At 45.9% G+C, this 19,881-nt stretch overlaps 1 protein-coding gene across 4 annotated transcripts in view; it reads right to left on the bottom strand.

The window, feature by feature from the left end:
* The window catches only part of LOC129709100 (oxysterol-binding protein 2-like), a 180,483-nt gene that overhangs the window by 8,906 nt on the left and 151,696 nt on the right, over window positions 1–19,881 (bottom strand). For all 4 annotated transcript variants that reach the window (XM_055655215.1, XM_055655214.1, XM_055655216.1 and 1 more), the window contains 5 exons: window positions 17,666–17,783; window positions 14,651–14,717; window positions 12,288–12,455; window positions 3,532–3,777; window positions 912–1,032 (listed from right to left, as the gene is read on the bottom strand). In XM_055655215.1, the coding sequence (XP_055511190.1) occupies window positions 912–1,032; window positions 3,532–3,777; window positions 12,288–12,455; window positions 14,651–14,717; window positions 17,666–17,783 (720 nt within the window). The remainder of the gene's footprint in view (window positions 1–911; window positions 1,033–3,531; window positions 3,778–12,287; window positions 12,456–14,650; window positions 14,718–17,665; window positions 17,784–19,881) is intronic.

Below are 19,881 nucleotides of genomic sequence, written 5' to 3'. Positions count from 1 at the left end.
ATTGGAGTAAAACATCGTGTGAAGATTGGAATGATCAGATGGGAATTAACTTTCGTGCCACACATGTTCAAATAATCTGAGAATGTTAATTCCTCATCCAAATCTCCAGAGGGGAAGCAATAGATGGGATAAATGCACAGATTGTTTCACCCAGAGAAGGGGAATTGAGAACCAGAGGACACTGGTTTAAGGTGAGGGGGAAAAGATTTAATAGGAACATGAGGGGCAACTTGTTTTACACAAAGGTTGGTAGGTGTATGGCGCAAGCTGCCAGAGGAGGCAGATGAGGCAGATACTGTCGCGACGGTTATGCAACATTTAGACAGGTACATGGGTAGGATAGGTTTGGAGGGATGTAGGCCAAATGCAGGCAGGTGGGACCAGCATGGGGCATGTTGGGCGGTGTGGGAAAGTTGAGCCAAAGGGCCTGTTTCCCCCCTTTATGACTATGAACTGCTCCTCCTCCCTGTGCCAGAGACAAATGCTAGCAAAAGTCAACCCAAGGTTGGGGACTTTTCATTGCAAAGTGTTTGACTGCCTCCTTGTGTGTTGGATAGAAAATTGCACAGGTCTTGTTGTGAAGAGCACTGTTGGATATCCCATTATCCCAGCTGCAAGCTGAGGGACACCTTCAGATTTGGCAACAGTTTCTTCCCAGCTGTTATCAGGCAACTGAATCATCCTACCTCAACCAGAGAGCTGAGCTGAAGTACTATCTACCCCTTTGGACTATCCTTGATCGGACTTTGCTGCCTTTACCTTGCACTAAACTTTATTCCCTTATCATGTATCCACACACTAAATGGCTCGATTGTAATCATGGGTTGTCATTCTGCTCACTGGATAGCACGCAACTAAAGCTTTTCACCGTACCAATAAACGGAACTAAAAAACTAAAACCAGTCTCTTACCTAGCGGCATGATGGAGAGGTACTTCCCACGGAACTTGCTGGCGATGGTGATTTCCTGCCATAGGGTCCAGCCGCACTTGGAGTAGACGTGGTGGGCCGCAGCGGGTGGATGGTGGCTCACCTGCGTGCAGGAGGGTGAGAGAAAACTAATCAGGGCAAGCCAACAAGATGTGCCTCAATATCAGCAGAAAAAGCTGTTGGAAGTTTCATTGTTACAGGGAGGTGGAGCAAACATAGGGGATGAGGGGGAGAGGTCTCAGGGACGGATAATGGAGGGAGTGAAGGAGAGGGGGCAGGAAATGGAGAGAGAGAGAAGATGCGGGGTGTAAAATGGAGAGAGAGAGAAGCAGAGGCAGGAAATGGAAGGGACGGGGCAAGGAATGGATGGAGAGAAGGTGAGGTGACGGAATGGAGGGGGAAAAAAAGGAGAAGAGACAAGAAATGTTGGGAGAGAAAGAGCTGGGTAGGAAATGGAGTGAGAGATGCAGGGGACTGGGGATGGAAAGAGAGAAGCAACATTGGAAGTGGAGGGTGAGGAATATGAGGGGACTGGATCCAGATGGCAAAACAAAGTGGTGGCTTGGAGATACTGATCTAGACATTAATGGGTAGTGATTGTAAAGGCCCACTGATAATAAAGAGAGCCGCAGGGTGCTTGTTCCCCAGAATGAACGACGCTGGAACCAACGGGTGACGTTTGGGTTCGAGACCCTTCTTCAGACTCTGAAGAGGGTCTCAACCCCAAACATCACCCATTCCTTCAGCCTGTCCCGCTGAGTTACTCCAGCATTTTGCGTCTATCTTCGGTGTGAACCAGCGTCTGCAGTTCCTTGCTACACAAAGCTGGAACCAGTGGAACTTCTGGGGACGCGAGTGGGGTATTCTGGCAGCTTGAGCTCAGGAGAAAATCCATATTCCAAATTAATTTTCAGCAGTAACGAAGTAGAATAACCCAAGCAGAAAATGGCATCGCTATATAATTTCCAAAAATATTCAAATTTATTTATGAATACACCACGAATGTATATTAACTGTAATTATTAGTGACAGAAAGCATCAACACCTTTACTGGGCTTTTAATTATAAATCGAGCTTGCAGTCATCAATGTAATAGTGTATGACAGAATATGCAAGATTGGTTCTTAATATTCATGAGTTTAACAGCCTTAGAGTTTCTGTCGTTGTGTGTCATTTTTACAGTTGGGTCAATTAATGACTGGAACAAAATCTTATTATTTTGTCAATCCATCAAGTTCACTGATTTTGCACTACTCAGTTTTTGGAGATTTAATCCTGGGTATGCATGCTAGATTTAGTTTAGTTTAGTTTAGAGATACTGTGGAAACAGGCACTTCGGCCTACCGAGTCCTACACCAGGGGTGGGGAACCTGTGGCCTTAAGGCCTCATGCGGCATTCTAGGCCATTAGGTGCAGTCTTTTGAATTAATCCAAATTTTGTACAACAAATCCTTTTATTTTTATTAATATGTTTTTGTTCGTCTTTCATTATTTTAATTTTAATCTTTAAATGAACGTATTTAAAATACCAAAGAGTAAAAGAAGATTCAACAAAATAATCCTATATCTAATTGAAGTTTCTTGGATGCCGCCTTATTAGATTACAGCTAACTTAATGTGGCCTTCCAACATAAAAAGGTTCCCCACCCATGCCCTACACTATCCTAGGGTCAATTTACCATTTTACCAAGCCAATTAACCAACAAACGAGTACGTCTTTGGAGTGTGGGAGGAAACTGGAGATCCCGGAGAAAACCTCCGCAGGTCATGGGGGGGAACGTACAAACTCCATACAGCACCGTAGGATCCGTAGTCAGGGTCGATTCCGGGTCTCTGGCTGTAAGACAGGAGCTCTACCGCTGCGTCACTGTGCCGCACAAAACGATGAAGTAGTAGATGATGATCAGACCTTTGACCACACCATAACAAATTAATTTCCGGTCGAATCCGTGGGGTGGAATATTTCTGGCCAGAGGATCCTAGATCCAGATCATTTGGTCATCGACCCAAATTGAATTGACCCAAGATTTAACATGGCTTTACATTCTTGCAACACACAGTTACAGGCCAAAAACAGGAAGAAATGTTCCAATGAAATGAAAGGGAATGGTCTTTCAAGCTCAGAACATGGGCCGCGGAACCGGATGGGGCTGCAGCCCCATCCACTTTTTTGGCGAGACATGCTTCATAACCCGAAATTATTGGGCATGAGAATCCGACAGGGAACACAGTAAGAGAGACACAAAATGCTGGAGTAAGTCAGCGGGACGGGCAGCATCTCTAGAGAGAAGGAATGGGTGACGTTTTGAGTCAAGACCCTTCTTCTGATTGAGTCGGGGAGAGGGAGACGAGAGAGGGGGAAGGGTGCAAAGAAAATGTAAGATTTTGAAAAGAACAGATCAAAGCAGATCAGTCTGAACTCGAAACGTCACCCATTCCTTCCTCCCATAGATGTTGCTTGAGTTACTTCAGCATTTTGTGACTATCTTCGGCGTAAACCAGCATCTGCAGTTCCTTCCGACACAGGTCAAAGCAGATGATGATCAAGGAAATGTACAGTATAGTTCAAGGCCCCTGCCTGCCGCAAAGGGTCCCCCCTCACCTGTTCACATAGTGAGCGGTAGCCACTCTCCGCCAGCCTGTCCAGCTCGAAGGTCTCCCCAAGCAGAGGGTTAAATGGCTTTGCTGTGCGATGGATGGTGGTTGAGTAGGAAGACACGGAGAATGCGGCCACGTAGCACATTTGCTCAGCCGGGTTTTCACACTGAGCTGCCTTGTCCAATAGCTCGTGATATTCTAAATCTTCAGTTAGTCTTTGAAGCATTGATAAAGGCTCATTGAAATTAACCTGCAAGTAGAAGAAACATTAGGTCAAAGGTCTTGCTTAATTAAGTCGATGAGGATACAATTGCACGTGGCATTAATTTTTCACACCCATCTTTTAATTCGATGAATATTCTCTTAAATGTCTACAGGTGAACAGTAGAGAGCATACTGACTGGTTGCACCACAGCCTGATTTAGCAACATAAATGCCCAGGATCAAAGAAGATTGCAAAAAGTGGTGAACACTGCCCAGTCCATCACGGGTGGCAACCTCCCCACCACAGAAGGGATTTATAAGAGTCGCTGCCTCAAAAAGACAGCCAGCATCATCAGAGACCCACACCACCCTGGCCACACACTCATTTCACCCCTGCCATCGGGAAGGAGGTATAGGAGCCTGAAAACGATAACGTCCAGGTTCAGCAGCAGCTTCTTCCCTGCAACCATCAGGTTCTTAAACACTTCCAAATAAGCTCTGAACCTCATAGATTTTGGGACATCATTGTTGTCTTTAGAAACATAGAACATAGGTGCAGGAGTAGGCCATTCGGCCCTTCGAGCCTGCACCGCCATTCAATATGATCATGGCTGATCATCCAACTCAGTATCCCGTACCTGCCTTCTCTCCATACCACCTGATCCCTTTAGCCACAAGGGCCACATCTAATTCCCTCTTAAATATAGCCAATGAACTGGCCTCAACTACCTTCTGTGGCAGAGAGTTCCAGAGATTCACCACTCTCTGTGTGAAAAATGTTTTTCTCATCTCGGTCCTAAAGGATTTCCCCTTTATCCTTAAACTGTGACCCCCTTGTCCTGGACTTCCCCAACATCGGGAACAATCTTCCAGCATCTAGCCTGTCCAACCCCTTACGAATTTTGTAAGTTTCTATAAGATCCCCCCTCAATCTCTTAAATTCTAGCGAGTACACTATTATTTACACTATTATTACACTATTATTACACTTTACACTATTATTGTTTGCTTGTTTATTATGCTGTTTACAGAATACTAGTTAAGTCAAATTTATTTATATAGCACATTTAAAAAACAACTCTCGTTGGCCAAAGTGCTTTACATTTGTTATAAGAATAGCACAACAAAAGAAACTACATACATATCTACATGTAGCCCTCACTCAGAGGACGTCAGGAGAGGCTTGGGAGTAAAGATAAGTCTTTAGTCTTGAGTCTATGTTTACATACCTGTTGCGCTGCTGCCAGTAAGGATTTTTTAGTTCCATTTTGGGACATGTGACAATATAACACTCTTTACTCTTGACATCACTGATCCAGAGGTACACAAAAATGTTGGAGAAACTCAGCGGGTGCAGCAGCATCTATGGAGCGAAGGAAATAGGCAACGTTTCGGGACGAAACGTTGCCTATTTCCTTCGCTCCATAGATGCTGCTGCACCCGCTGAGTTTCTCCAGCATTTTTGTGTACCTTCGATTTTCCAGCATCTGGAGTTCCTTCTTGAACACATCACTGATCCAGAGTTGAGTTAAGTGCTGGAAAGCGATTCGACCACAATGAAGCATCACAAATGGGTTCAATCTTATTGGGCGGCACACGGTGCAACAGTAGAGTTGCTGCCTTACAGCACCAGGGTCCTGGGTTCGATCCTGACTACGGGTGCTGTCTGTTCAGAGTTTGTATGTTCTCCCTGCAACCACATGGGTATTCTCAGAGTGGCCCGGTGTCCTCCCACACTCCAAAGATGTACAGGTTTGTAGGTTTATAGCTTAATTGGCCTTGGTAAAATAGCAAGTTGTCCCTAGTATGTAGGATAGTGCGTGTGTACAGGGTGATCACTGGTCGGCATCGATCCTGTGGGCCGAAGGGCCTGTTTCCGCACTGCATCTCTTAAATTTAAAAATCTAAAATCTGATCCAAACCTTACGGATTAGAAGTCGTTGAGCAAGGATCAATAATGGGAAAAAAGGACACAAAGTGCTGGGGTAACTCAGCAGCCTCCGAGAATACGGATGGATGATGTTTCGGATTGAGACCCTTCTTCAGAAGGGGGAACAACAGCTGTATCACTGAATACACAAATTTCCAGTGCACTGAGATACTCACTCAGAAGATGGCAAGAATCTTACCTCCATTTCATATTGAGTCATAATATTTACCAAGTTAATTTTTCCAAACTAAACTTTAAGGTGAAGGGGGAAAGATTTAACAGGAATCCGAGGGGTAACGTTTTTACACAAAGGGTGGTGGCTGCCAGAGGAGGTGGTTGAGGCAGGGACTGTTGCAATGTTTAAGAAACAATTAGGCAGGTACATGGATAGAACAAGTCTGAAGAAGGGTCTCAACCCGAAACGTCACCTATTCCTTCTCTCCAGAGATGTTGCCTGTAACGATTCGTTACTTCAGCATTTTGTCTATACCTTTGGCTTAAAGGGATATGGGCCAAATGCAGGCATGTGGGACTAATGTAGATGGGGCATGTTGGTCAGTGTGGGGAAGTTGGGCCGAAGGGCTGTACAGCTCTGTGTCTCCATGTCACCAGCTGTGCACTGGAGTGGGTGATATCTGTGACACTGATTCCCCTCCGAGGATGGGATTTGAGTGTTTTATACCTTTTGTCTGCTTTGTCAGTTAAATAAAATCAACAGTGGCAGGATCTCCTGGCTATACCAGCCTGCTGTTCTTTGTGCAGGTTGAGTCACAGGACGTAACTTCAGATAGACCTTGATCAGCTTAGACAGCAGGGAAACAGCAAGCATTTGGGTCAAAGCTATTCAAAGATTTACTCCAGTTTAAGGGATTATTTTTGACTGCTGATGAAAGTCCTGATGCAGATGCAAATAGTGTCAGCACCCTGCAGGGAAAACCTTCAAGAAAAACCTGACAGATTGGCTCCTGTGGAGATTATTCCAATTGAGTATAACTCAATGTTGTGCTGAAGCAAAGCAAGAATTTCATTGTCCTATCGGGGACACATGACAATAAACTCTCTTGAATTTTGAATCTTGAATCTGCTGGACTCTACTCAATCGACCCCTGTCATCCCCACTGCAGCCCCCCCTCGACTCCCCCCACTCTTTCAAGAGTGTGGTCTGGCAGCTTTACTTTAGAGATACAGCACGGAAACAGGCCCTTCGGCCCACTGACTCCGTGCCGACCAGCAATCGCCCCGTACAAGAGCACGATCCTACACACCAAGGACAATTTACAATTTTACAGAAGGCCATTAACCTTCAAACCTGCACGTCTTTGGGATGTGGATGGAAGCCAGAGATCCTGGAGAAAACCCACGCAGGTCATGGGGAGAATGTGCAAACTCCGTACAGGAGTGGGCTGTTTCTATGCATTCTGTACTTAATCAGAGTTTGTACGTATGTATGGCAATAACCTCACTGATCCTGAAGCAAAAGAGAATTCACTGCACCTCGGCATATGGAGGGGGGGGGGGACACACAAGCTGCTGGAGGAGGTAGTTGTGGCAGATCCTATCGCAACATTGAAAAAATATTTGGATATTTGGTAAATGGATAGGACAGGTTTAGAGGCATATGGGCAAAACGCAGGCAGGTGGGACTGGTGTAGATGCAACATGTTGGTCGATGTGGGCAAGTTAGGCCAAAGGGCCTGTTTCCACACCGTACGATTCTATGATAATAAAGATCTATTGCACCATTGTTACTTTCTATTTATCCTATAATCTTTGCCTTGTCTCCTCCATTCTCTCTGCGTTGATGCTTTTAATTTATGGCTCCAGTAGGTGGCACTGTCTCCTGTAGATGTCGAGCGCAGTGACCAAGGCTCGCAGCTTGGAGTCCACTGGAAAATGCATCAATGTTGTACAGTGTCTCCATCTTAAACAGGATGGCCACTGTCCATTTTATATTTCCCATTGTCACTTTTTCAACTTCCACTGCAAACTAAGGTTCTGGACTAACACCAAACCTACTGATCAATAGAACTCCCAGTGTCCGGATTATCAATAACCTTGTTCCTTCACGAAAGAAATGTGCTGTGCTATGGTCACAGCTCATGAAGAAGATAAGTTTGTGTCAATGTGGAAGCGTTTGACGGTGAAAGAGGTCAGCAAGAGGTCAGAAGAGGGGGTCGGCACGGTGGAGCAGCTGCCTTACAGCGCCAGAGACCAGGGTTCGATCCTGACTACGGATGTTGTCTGTACGGAGTTTGTACGTTCTCCCCCTGACCTGTGTGGGTTTCCTCCGGGTGATCAGGTTTCCTCCCACATTCCAAAGACATGCAGGTTTGTAGGTTAATTAGCTTCTGTAAATTGCCCCTAGTGTGTAGGATAGAACTGGTGCACGCTGGTCGGCGAGTACTGGGTGGGCCGAAGGGCTTGCTTCCACGCTGTGCCTTTAAACTACAAAGGTGATCACTTGTGGCTAAACACAAGTCTTTTGTAATTTAACTCTGAATCTACATTGGTTCAGATTCTTCAATTTTAATTGTCATTGTCAGTGTACAGTACAGAGACAACGAAATGCATTAGTTTAGTTTAGGAATAATTAGTTTGGTTTAGGAATAGCTAAGTGCCAAAAATAACTGCTTATTGGGCTGGGGAATTTTAGGAAGAGATCATTTCAGATTCGACAATCACACTATGGGATACCATTTCCATTTTTAGCAGGATGTTATAATAACAAATCTACAATTATGAGACTGACCTAGTGCTTTGGAAAAGGTTACAACGTCACATCCAATTAAAGCATAAAGGTTAGCATGTTAGAAAGAGTATATGTCAGCCTAAAGCAGGCCAAGCTTTAAAGATTTAATTGAACTACATTTTCTGGCTCAATTTTCGTTTGCCATTCTCGAAGTAGGCGGGAAATTTTATGTGGGTTACCAATTGCTTTCATTTCTATTCTGGGCAGAAAGGAGAATAAGCCAAATATGTTATTCAGGAACTGGCAAAGAACAGAAAAAAGGATCGGAATCAGGCAAAATTACTTTGGGGGCGGCACAGTGATGCAGCGGTGGATTTGCTGCCTTACAGCGCCAGAGACCCAGGTTCAATCCTGACTCCGGGTGCTGTCTGTACGCTGTTGGTAACTTCTCCCCGTGACCTGTGCGGGTTTTCTCCAGGTGCTCCGTTTCCTCCCATACCCCAGCCACATACAGGCTTGTTGACTAATTGGCCTGGTATAATTGTAAATTGTCCCGAGTGTGTGTAGGATATTGTTAGTGTGCGGGGGTCGCCGATCAGCACAGACTCGTTGGGCCGAAGGGCCTGTTTATGCGCAGTATCTCTAAATTAAACTAAACTATATAAACCAATCAAGAAAACAAGCACTCCCACGTCCCCTACCCACTTAGAGCAAACACTTTTCCAAACACACCCACCCAACACTCCACTGAACACAAATGTCCAATGCATTCATAATCATAATTCATAATCAGTCATACTGTACAAAGTAGGAGGGAAGGGCACATGCTGTAGGCATATAACCTGTAATATAGGCTTCCATTCCACAATGCAGCAGATTAAAGAGTGATCCCATTCCCAACCATCTTGTGGCTCCACATCTTGCAAGACAAGCCTGTCACAGTCAAGGTATTCTCTTCCAAATTGGCAGTTTCCTAGGAGACATTAATTATTCCAGCTCCTCACACTCACTATAAATAGCTGCCCCAGTTTCCAATATTTTTTCACCTGCGCCTTCCCTGGAAATGCAACAACACATGCATCCTCAGAAATAAGCTGCTGTGGGCTTTCGTCATCACCCTCGCAGCAAATCTCGTGCTATTAAAGGAAGCCTTCATCAAGTACCTGGTATATGCATTGCATATGTATAATCCCAGAGCATTCAGAGTTTTGCAACAGAGAGGAAAGGTGGCAAAGGAGAAAGAATGAGTGAGAGAGAGAGACAATGAGCAGGAAAATCAGACAATTAGAAAGAGATAATGACTCAGAGAGAGAGAGTTAGAGAGAGAGAGAGAGAGAGGGGGAGAAACAGTGAGCCAGAAAGTGATCTCAAAGTGATTTAATAAACTGACGGACGATGTTAAGAAAAAAAAATTGCAGAGAGCAGTGACATTGTCTAACCTTTAAAGGGGGTGGCAATGGAGTCAATCATTGCTTTCAAAAGGCAATTGTACAGAAAGTTTCCATGAAGAATTGTAGCATTCTCACCAACCCCTGGCAACCCGTGACCCAGGACCACTGACGGGGGGAAAGGAGCTTTCACCGAGGCAGTGAACCAGGAGCACAGGAGGAGTGGATCAGGAGCAGAGGGAGTGGATCAGGAGCACAGGGGGAGTGGACAGGAGCACCAGGAACATCCACCACAGAGCACCCGCCCCACCTGCTGCATTCCCCACACTGCCCTCAACAGCCATCCCAGGACCCACAGAACTGGTGGGAGGGCTTGAGGAGACGAGCACGAGGGAAGATAACCTGCAGGGCAACGGGACAGAGCGGAGGGAGTGGGATCCTTCAATGTTGCAGCAACCCTATCATTCAATTAACAATGCGCCGCTTTACATAAATAAATAAATCCAACAGGCTGGAAATGTGAAATAAGAGGAAGGTGCCACTGTGGTATATTAGTAGAGTCGCTGCCTTACAGCGCCAGTGACCCGGGTTCGATCCTGACTACGGCTGCTGTCTGTACGGAGTTTGTACTTTCTCCCCATGACCGCGTGGGTTTTCTCCGGGTGCTCCGGTTTCCACCCACACTCCAAAGACGTACAGGTTTGTAGGCTAATTGGCTTTGGTAAAGAAATAGTCAATTGTCCCTAGTGTGTAGGATAGTGTTGGCGTCTGGGGCAATAGCTGGTCGGAATGGGCTCGGTGTTCCAAAGTTGCCTTGTCGTAAATATAATGTACAAACTCTAATCTGCAGATCTCTGCTTTAGGAAGCAGAGGAACATACTCAGTGAACCTTACTTAATTGGACGCCTCCAATTACCTTTTCAAGGTCACCTTGCCACTATAGTTTATAGTGAGCTGGGCTCCAAACTGCGTATTAATGTGAGCGAGATAGCAATCGGCCTGCCTCTACCTCACATCAGCGCCGGCTTATACAGCAAAACAATGAACGTTGCAATTTCCTTACACACCTGCTGTGTCCAGAATGTAGTTTCGTTTTTAGTTCATTTTAGAGACACAGCGCAGAAACAGGCCCTTCGGCCCACCGAGTCCGGGCCGACCAGCGATGCTCGCACATTATCTCTGTCCTGCACACATGGGGGATAATTAACAATTTTACCAAAGCCAATTAAATCTACAAACCTGTACGTCTTTGGAGTGTGGGAGGAAACCAGATATCCCGGAGAAAAACCCCGAGGTCAGTGATCCCGCAACGGACGGAGTGTTGCGTACAATTTTGGTCGCCCCGTTACAGGAAAGGTGTGATTAAGCTGGTTTGAGTCCAAAGAGGATTTGCGTGAATGTTGCCAGGAATCAAGGGTTGAGGCATCGGAAAATTTGGGCAGGCTCGGAATTTATTCCTTGGAGGGGAGAAGACTGAGGGGTGACCACAGAGAGGTGTATGAAATCATGAGTGAAATAAGGTGATTGTACACTGGTGCTTTTCCATGGAAGGGGAGTAAAAGAAATAGGCTGAGGTGAGAAGGGAAAGACTTAAAAGAGACGCGAGGGGCAGCTTCTTCACACAGATATGGAACGAGCTGCCAGAGACAATGATTGAAGCAGCTACAAAAACAATGTTTAAAATACATTTGGATAGGTACATAAATAGTAAGGGATATGGGCCAAATGTGTTAGCTTAGATGTGCATCTTGGTCAGCATGGGCGAGTTGGGCCAAAGGGCCTTTTTCCCTCTATGATTTTTTTTACTCATCCACTAAAAACAGAAATGAGGCAAAATCTCTTCAGTCTGTAGCTTGTGAGTATTTCAAACTATCTCTGGGTCCTTGGACAGATTCCTCATACGTCTACGGAGGTGAAAGGTTACCCGAGGTAGGCCGAAAATGTGGAGTTATTGGTATTGGGAGTTCAACCACGTTCTTATTGAATGGCACAGCAACTTCAGGAGGCTGACAACAGGGCAGCGTGGTGGTGCAGCGGTAGAGTTGTTGCCTTACAGCGCCAGAGTCCCGGGTTCGATCCAGTGTGCTGTCTGTCTGTACGGAGTTTGTACGTTCTCCCCGTGACCCGTGTGGGTTTTCTCCAGGAGCTCCGGTTTCCTCCCACACTCCAAGGTCGTACAGGTTTGTTGGCTAATTGGCTTGGTAAAACTGTAAATTGTCCCTAGTGTGTGTAGGATAGTGTAAGTGTGCGGGGATGGCTGGTTGGTGCGGACTCAGTGGACCGAAGGGACTGTTTCCGTGCTGTATCCCTGAACTAAACTAAAAAGATCAACTACAGGTCCTATGCCATGAGTCTTTCGTATTTGAGTCCAACGTCCTCTTTTTCCAGCCAAGTAGTAAAACGCACTTAGGAGAGTTCAATTTAATAAAATGGGAGGAAATGTACCTTGGAGTTACGAGTCCATACCAGTTGGCAGTGTAATAAACACTGCCTCGCACCAGCATCTGAAGCAACACACAGAAAACGGGATGCGGAAGTAGGTTACTTACAGGCATGGGGATTTTGGACAGCTCCTTCCCAATACAGTTTTTCATAATGCTCCAAAGGTTAAGGCTGTAGTTGGGTTTCTCCGGGATATGGGTCCGTCTCTTTCTGTTTAGCTTCACCGTTCTATTTGCTGATGTACTGGAGGAAGCCTGGTGTGGAAGGTCAAAGCCCTGCAGAAAGGACGGCAAAACGGCCAGTGTGAGGTTCGGTTCAGACACTTCATGAAACCAGGCTCGGCACCAGTTCCAAGAAAAAATTAATACATTTAAAATGCACAATTTTTACAGTTGACTGAGCAACTTTGTGACTACAGGAGCAAAACACAAACTTGCTGTCGGATCTCAGCGGGTCCGGCAGCATCTGTGGAGGCCAATGGACAATTGAGGTTTCAGGTCGAAACCTTTAAGAATGGAGGGGAGATCGTCAGTACAAAGAGGTAAAGGGGTTGGCGTAAGAGCTGGCAAGCGATAGATGGATCCATGTGAGGAAGGGTGGATTGGAGTCAGGGAGAGAGAGGAAGAGAGGGCTGGGAATAATAGCAGAGGCTGGGAGGTGATCGGTGGAGGTAACCAGGGTGGAAGAAGAAGGAATCTGATGATAGGAAAGGAAGGTGAAGCATTGGTCCAAATAACAGGTGGATGGGAAGAGGGGGAGGATGGGACGTGACGGGAGGAGTGTGTGGGAAAGAAGCTGAGTAGAGGGGGCAGCAGGGTTTGGGGGAAAGAAAGGCCCATATGGGAGGATGCATGTGGATAGAGGGACTGGGGCAGCAGGTTACCTGAAGTTAGATAATTCAGTCTTCATACTGACGGGTTGATGTGTACTGGGACGGAATACAAGGTGCTGTTCATCAAATCTGCACCTTACGCCACCCAGATGACTGGTATTTCAGTGCAAAAACACTTTGTGAGCAGTGATCACAACTACATAAGTTTTAAAATAGTTATGAATAGGATAAGTCTGGACCTTCTGGGAATGCACTTAATTGGGATTAGGCAGACTGCAGCATTGTCGGGCAGGTGCTAAAAGGAGTCAATTGGGACCACTTTTTATTGGGTGTCCGCACTGGCTATATGAGAGTCATTGTCATTCAGAGTTCAGGACAGGCACGTTCCTGTCAGGAGGAGGGATAAGGATGGCAAGGTAAGGGAATCTTAGATGAGGTTCTAAATTTGGAGAAAAGGAAAAGGAACCAAGGAAGGAAAGCTTAGGAAGACAAAATCAGAAAGGGGCTTTGAGGAATATAAAGCAAGCAAGATAGAACTTAAACAGGCTTATTAGAAGGGTTAGAAGGGGCAATGAAATGTCATTGGCAAGTCGGATTAAAGTTGGGGTCGATCACACTTTATACCTGGCCCCTCAGTTCCCCTGTATTTGGAGGGCAGGTGGTTCAAGGTTAGTAGTCGTTTTGCTGAACAAAATGTAAGTAATATTAATGTTGCAAGTAGTCCACAAGTGGCAGGAGCTGAGGTCCCGCCTAATGCCCCATGGCCCCCCACATATCGTCACAGGACTGATACTCAGTTTCTGAAGGTCACACGATTTTGACATTTTAGTTTAGTTTAGAGAGGACAGCATGGTGTCAAGGGTTATGAGGAGAAGGCAGGAAAATGGGATTAGATATCGGAAAATGGGAGGCAGATATCAGCCATGATTGAATGGCGGAGTAGACTCGATGGGCCGAATGGCCTAATTCTACTCCTATAACTTGTGAACGCGTGAACATAGAAACAGGCCATTTGGCCCATTGTGTAGATGCTGGTTTACACCAAAGATAGACACAAATGCTGGTGTAACTCAGTGGGTCAGGTGCTTGACTCTGAAGAAGGGTCTCGACCTGAGAAGTCACCTAGTACTTTTCTCCGGAGATGCTGCCTGTCCCGCTGAGTTACTCCAGCATTTTGTGTCTATTATTCAGCCCTGTGAGTCTACTCCGACCATCAATCGCCCAGTTACACTAGTTTTATGTTATGCCACTGTCTCACCTATTCCCTACACATTAGGGGCAATTTTACAGAGGACAGTTAGCCTATAAAACCCGCACGTCTTTGGCTGTGGGGTTAGGTTGTTAATCGCCATGCATTTCACAACAAGGAACACTTCATCTGCTGGGGACAGGCACAAAGTGCGAGAGTAATTCAGTGGGTCAGGCAGCATCTCTGGAGAAAATGGACAGGTGACGTTTCAGGTCAGGACCCTTCTTCAGCTGCTGGGGTTGTGCTGATTAAAGACGAGCCCGCGGTCATCTGATGCCACAAGACCAAGTGTGAATGACCGACCGCCTTTCATCGATCAATCAGTTGAGGGCAAATTCAGGAGGTGTAAAGGGCAAGACCGGCGATCGCTGCTACCCGTTGCTACTCACCTGACTGTCCAGGTTCCAAGTTTCAGTCTGCTCGCTGCTCGTCGCACTGACATTGCTTCCTGTGCGCCTGCACGCAAACACAAGGTGAGAAATTTCAAACAGGTGAGGCAGCATTTAGGCACGCCCCTTACCTCAACAAAAGTGGTGCAGCGGTGGAGCCAGAGTCCCGGGTTCCACCCTAACTACCAGTGTTGTCTGTACGGAGTTTGCATGTTCTCCCAGTGACCGTGTGGGTTTTATCCGGGTGCTCCGGCTTCCTCCCATATTCCAAAGACGTGCCGGTTTGTAGGTTAATTAATTGGCTTCTGTAAATTATGGGCTGAAAACAGGCAAGTGGGACTAGTGTAGATGGGGCATGTCAGTCGGCATGGGCAAGTTGGGTTGAATTGCCTGTTTCCATGATGTATGACTATGATCACTGGTCAGCGTGGACTGAAGGGCCTGTATCCATGCTGTATCTCTAAACAAATCTAAAAGTGATTTGTGATGTGAGCAATGAAATACTGGCGGGGCAATGTTGCTGTCTTTCTAGAGTCACTCTACGGGCATTGAGGGAACTGCACATTAGTAACTGGATTCATAGAGTCGTAGAGTTGTACAGCACAGAAACAGGCTCTTCACCGCGTGTGGGGTTGCGGGCTCTGACGTGCCCCGGGCTCTGAATACCCCCCCCCCCCCCCCCCCCCCCCCCCCCCCCCCCCCCCCCACTGCCCCGCTCCCCCCCCGGCCTTGGGTTAAACTAGTTAATATTAACCCCCTATCGGGGGGGACCTGATAGAGGTCTTTAAAATGATGAGAGGGATGGACAGAGTTGATGTGGACAAGCTTTTCCCTTTGAGAATAGGGAAGATTCAAACAAGAGGACATGACTTCAGAATTAAGGGACAGAAATTTAGGGGTAACATGAGGGCGAACTTCTTTACGCAGAGAGTGGTGGCGGTGTGGAATGAGCTTCCAGTGGAAGTGGTGGAGGCAGGTTTATTGGTATCATTTAAAAATAAATTGGATAGGCATATGGATGAGAAGGGAATGGAGGGTTATGGTATGAGTGCAGGCAGGTGGGACTAAGGGGAAAACAATTTGTTCGGCATGGACTTGTAGGGCCGAGATGGCCTGTTTCCGTGCTGTAATTGTTATATGGTTATATGGTTAACTCGGTTATAGAGGACACTTGACGACAATGGATGCCAACCAATGGTCCATTATAACAAGGGTTTACTGTACATAAAAGCACCAGCAATTCACTGCCTCTGCTGAGCATTTCTACCTGTTGTACATTAAATCAGATTAGGTTGGTCAGTATCTCATTGTTTATGGCATTTTGTTGACAGGAGATTGCTATAAAGTGTGTTGAGATTCCAAAATATAAAACACAAATTTATTTTTCTTTTGGTTAGTTGTAAAACTACACGTCGAAACGATGACTAATCTCAGCAACAAAGCATGCCAGTGGTGTGACCATCAACCGGACCAATTGTAACTGTCCATGTCAGGGTTGTTTCACTGAGTCACCACTGATGCCTGGAACAAAATATTATTTCAACAGACAGAGGGAGCTCTCAAAAACACACAAAACTAACTATTCATCCTACAATAAAAAGCTTCAACTGGTTGGTCTGTGGCTAAAGATATGATGGAGCCTCTGTGACAAGATTGATTTTGAAATGGGTTTGTAATCTGCATTGAAGATAGACACAAAATGGAATCGCTCAGTGGGACGGGCAACATCTCTGGAGGAAAGGAACAGGTGACGATTCGGGTCGAGACCCTTCTTCAAACTGAGAGTCAGGGGAGAGGGAAACTAGAGGTATGAAAAGGTACAGAACACATTACAGATGACTATAAAAGTGAAGCCCACAATGGTCCATTGTTGGCTGTGGAAGAGGTGAAGGGATATGAACAGTGAAACTGGCAGGGCACTAGGGTGGGGGAGGGACGGAGAGTGAGGGAAGGCAAGGGTTTCTTGAAATTAGAGACATCAATGTTCATACCGCTGGGTTGTAAACTGCCTAATGTGCATGATTTGATTTGAGTTTATTTTGTGTAGGGTTACAGAATCCACTATGAATCACAAATTAAATATCCCTCAGCAATTTGGTGACTAAATCAGAAGAATATTACCCACCCCTTGAGGGACATGGGAACATGATGATCGGAGTTGATAATCACATCAATTCCTGCACACTGGTAACACACCAAAGGAATTTATAACTTGTAACAATAATCTTGCTTGTGTATTCCTAAAGTAGGAAACAATTCTCTATCCTAAAGAGGCTCAGCGTGGGTTATGATCTCTTTCCAAAGGGAAAAGATTCTTAGGTTTCGGAGAGATTATCCCTTGCGTTGCTGATTTTTTCCACTTCAGCTTTAGACTTTAGTTTCTTTAGAGATACAGCGTAGAAACAGGCCCTTCGGCCCACTGAGTCCAAGCCAACCAGTGACCCCGTACACTAGAACTATCCTACACACTAGGCACAATTTACAAAAGTCAATTAACCTACAAACCTGTATGTCTATGGAGTGTGGGTGGATCAATCATTGAGGGATAATCTTTACACTTACACTAGAACTATCCTACACACTGGGGACAATTTACAATTTGCAGAAGCCAATTAACCTACAAACCTGTATGTCTTTGGAGGAAATGGGAGCACTCGGAGAAAATCCACGTGGTCACAGTCAGAACATACAAACTCCGTACAGACAGCACCTGTAATCAGGATTGAACTCAGGTCTCGGGCACTGTAAGGCAGCAACTCTACTGCAGCGCCAGCGTGCCGCACCTAACTGACTGTATACACCCTCGGACTGTTTTAGGAGCTTTCATACCGAGATCTGAAGGTGGAGATTGTTATGCCTCATCTCTTTAAAACAAGGTTACAAATAGAAAATTTAAAAAAAAAACACACATTTCACAGAGAAGGCATTTCATTTTGTCAGTCAGGGCTGGAAGTAACTATTTGTGCTCAAGGTGAATGAGCAGCGTCTCTGCGCTCGGCGGCACTGATCACTCACCTGTGTTCCGTCGGGTCCGTGGTTACTGTGATGAAGTCTGGTGCACTCTCCATGGCATCAAAATACTCGGTCTCCTCATCTTCATCACTTGTCTCCCCTTTCACGAGTCTTGTTCTCGCTGCATTGAAGAACTGGGTTAAAATGGGCCCTTTGTTATGTAGGATGCAAGCACTATCTTACCCCTCCCGATTAAAGTGATGGCTGTTGATGCCAGGAACTAAACGGTTCATAATTCTCCGCCTCAACAGTCTCCGCAGGGTCATGTACAGGGCAGATTTGTTTTACAATAAAGCTCTCTTTTGTACAACTCCAGCCACCGAGTGTATTTAGCTCCATTTGTAATACGCAAGTACACAGCACTGAAATCTCTCGGTCTCCCAACAGAACCTCCTGAGAACTGGGAATTACGGCTGCGTTCAGTTAGTTTCCTTGGGCTTCGTCGGAAAAAAATGTCCACAGAGCTTGTCTCCATGGTATGTACAGGAAGGAACTGCTGATGCTGGTTTACACCAAAGATAGACACAAAACGCTGGAGTAACTCAGCGGGCCAGGCAGCATCTCTGGAGAAGAGGAATAGGAGACGTTTTGGGTCAAGGCCCTTCTACAGACAGAGAGTCAGGGGAGATAGAAACGGAAGCTGTGAAAAGGTACGTAGGACAAATGAATGAAACGTATGCAAAGGGATAGATCAAAGACAGAAAAGATGAAGGAAAGGTGGCGTCTACCATGGTCCATTGTTGGGCTGTGGAGAAGATGATAATGAGTGGATGCAAACAGTGAAACTCAGCTGGACGACAGTGAAACTAGCACGACGACTAGGGTGGGGGAGGGGGAGGGACAGGGACGGAGAGAGAGGGGGATGCAAGGGTTACATGAAGTTAGAGAAATCAATATTCATACCGCTGGGTGCCCAAGCGAAATATGTAACTTGGCTCATTTTGCTTATGATGCTCCATTGTAACTTGGTGGGAGGAGAAACAGCACCGAGGGCCCTGGTCGGTGGCAAATGCCCGCTGCTTAGTGTCTTTATACAGAAGCAATACTGTCACACGAGTAGCTCTTGTTGCCCCAGATCTCTCTGTCTCCTGCACCTCTCATTCCCACACTTTGTTAGTGCAAATGACAACTTAATGACAACTAAATGAACTTCCTTGGAAGAAAAGCATCTCATATTTCGCTTCGGCAGCTTACAACCCAGTGGTATGAGTATTGATTTCTCTAACTTCAAGTACCCCTGCATTCCCTCTCTCTTCTTCCCTCCCTCACCCAAGCCACACCAGCTTCTTATTCTCACCTAGCAAACAGCTAACAAAGGCCTGTTTCCTTTATCATCATTACTTTTTTGCATACCTTTCATTCATTTGTTCTATATCTCTCTACATTACTGTCTATATCTCTTGTTTCCCTCTCCCCTGACTAGTCTGACAAAGGGCTTCGACCCGGAATGTCACCCATTCCTTGTCTTGTGAGATGCTGCCTGTCCCGCTGAGTTACTCCAGCATTTTGCGTCTATCTTGGATTTAATCCAGCATCTGCAGTTCCTTCCAACAACTTAATGTCGAGCTGTGTGCGATGGTTTTCCCCTGAGCTTGGACGCAGGTGAAAAGTTTAACATTACAAGACCATCAGCGTTTCGCATTAGTGGACGGGTGAGGGTGGACCACAGATCACATCACTCCACAAGGTGAAAGTTATAGAAAAAATGTGAATGGTGAGGCATCAAGATTAAATCTCTCCATTCTCAGGAAAATATTAAAATGATTTAAAATGTCAGAGGTTACAGGCACTGAATAAGTCACCAAACACCCAGCACCAGCTTAAATAAAAACAGAAACTGCTGAAAATACTCAGCAGGTCAAGCAGCATCGATGAAAAGAAAAACAGCTAACATTTCACGTCATAGTCTCTTTGATCTGAAAGTGGCTAAAGACTGCAGAGATACTGTGTGGAAGCAGGCCCTTCGTGTCACCGAGTCCACGCCGACCAGCGATCACCCCTTACCCTAGCACTATACTACACAATAGGGACAATTTACAATTTACAGAAACCAATGAACCTGCAAACCTGTACGTCTTTGGGATGTGGGAGGAAACTGCAGCAACTGGAGTCAGAGAGAGAGAGAACGTATAAACGTACAAATTCTTAGCCAGCACCTGTAGTCGGGATTGAACCCGGGTGTGTGGCGCTGTGTGTGGTTGACCTGCTGAGAGCTTCCG

This window comes from Leucoraja erinacea, chromosome 25, assembly GCF_028641065.1.
Source record: "Leucoraja erinacea ecotype New England chromosome 25, Leri_hhj_1, whole genome shotgun sequence".
In the NCBI taxonomy this organism is placed as follows: Eukaryota; Metazoa; Chordata; class Chondrichthyes; order Rajiformes; family Rajidae; genus Leucoraja; species Leucoraja erinaceus.
Note: the sequence above shows the minus strand (reverse complement) of the source record. Positions and strands in the feature narration are given on the sequence as shown.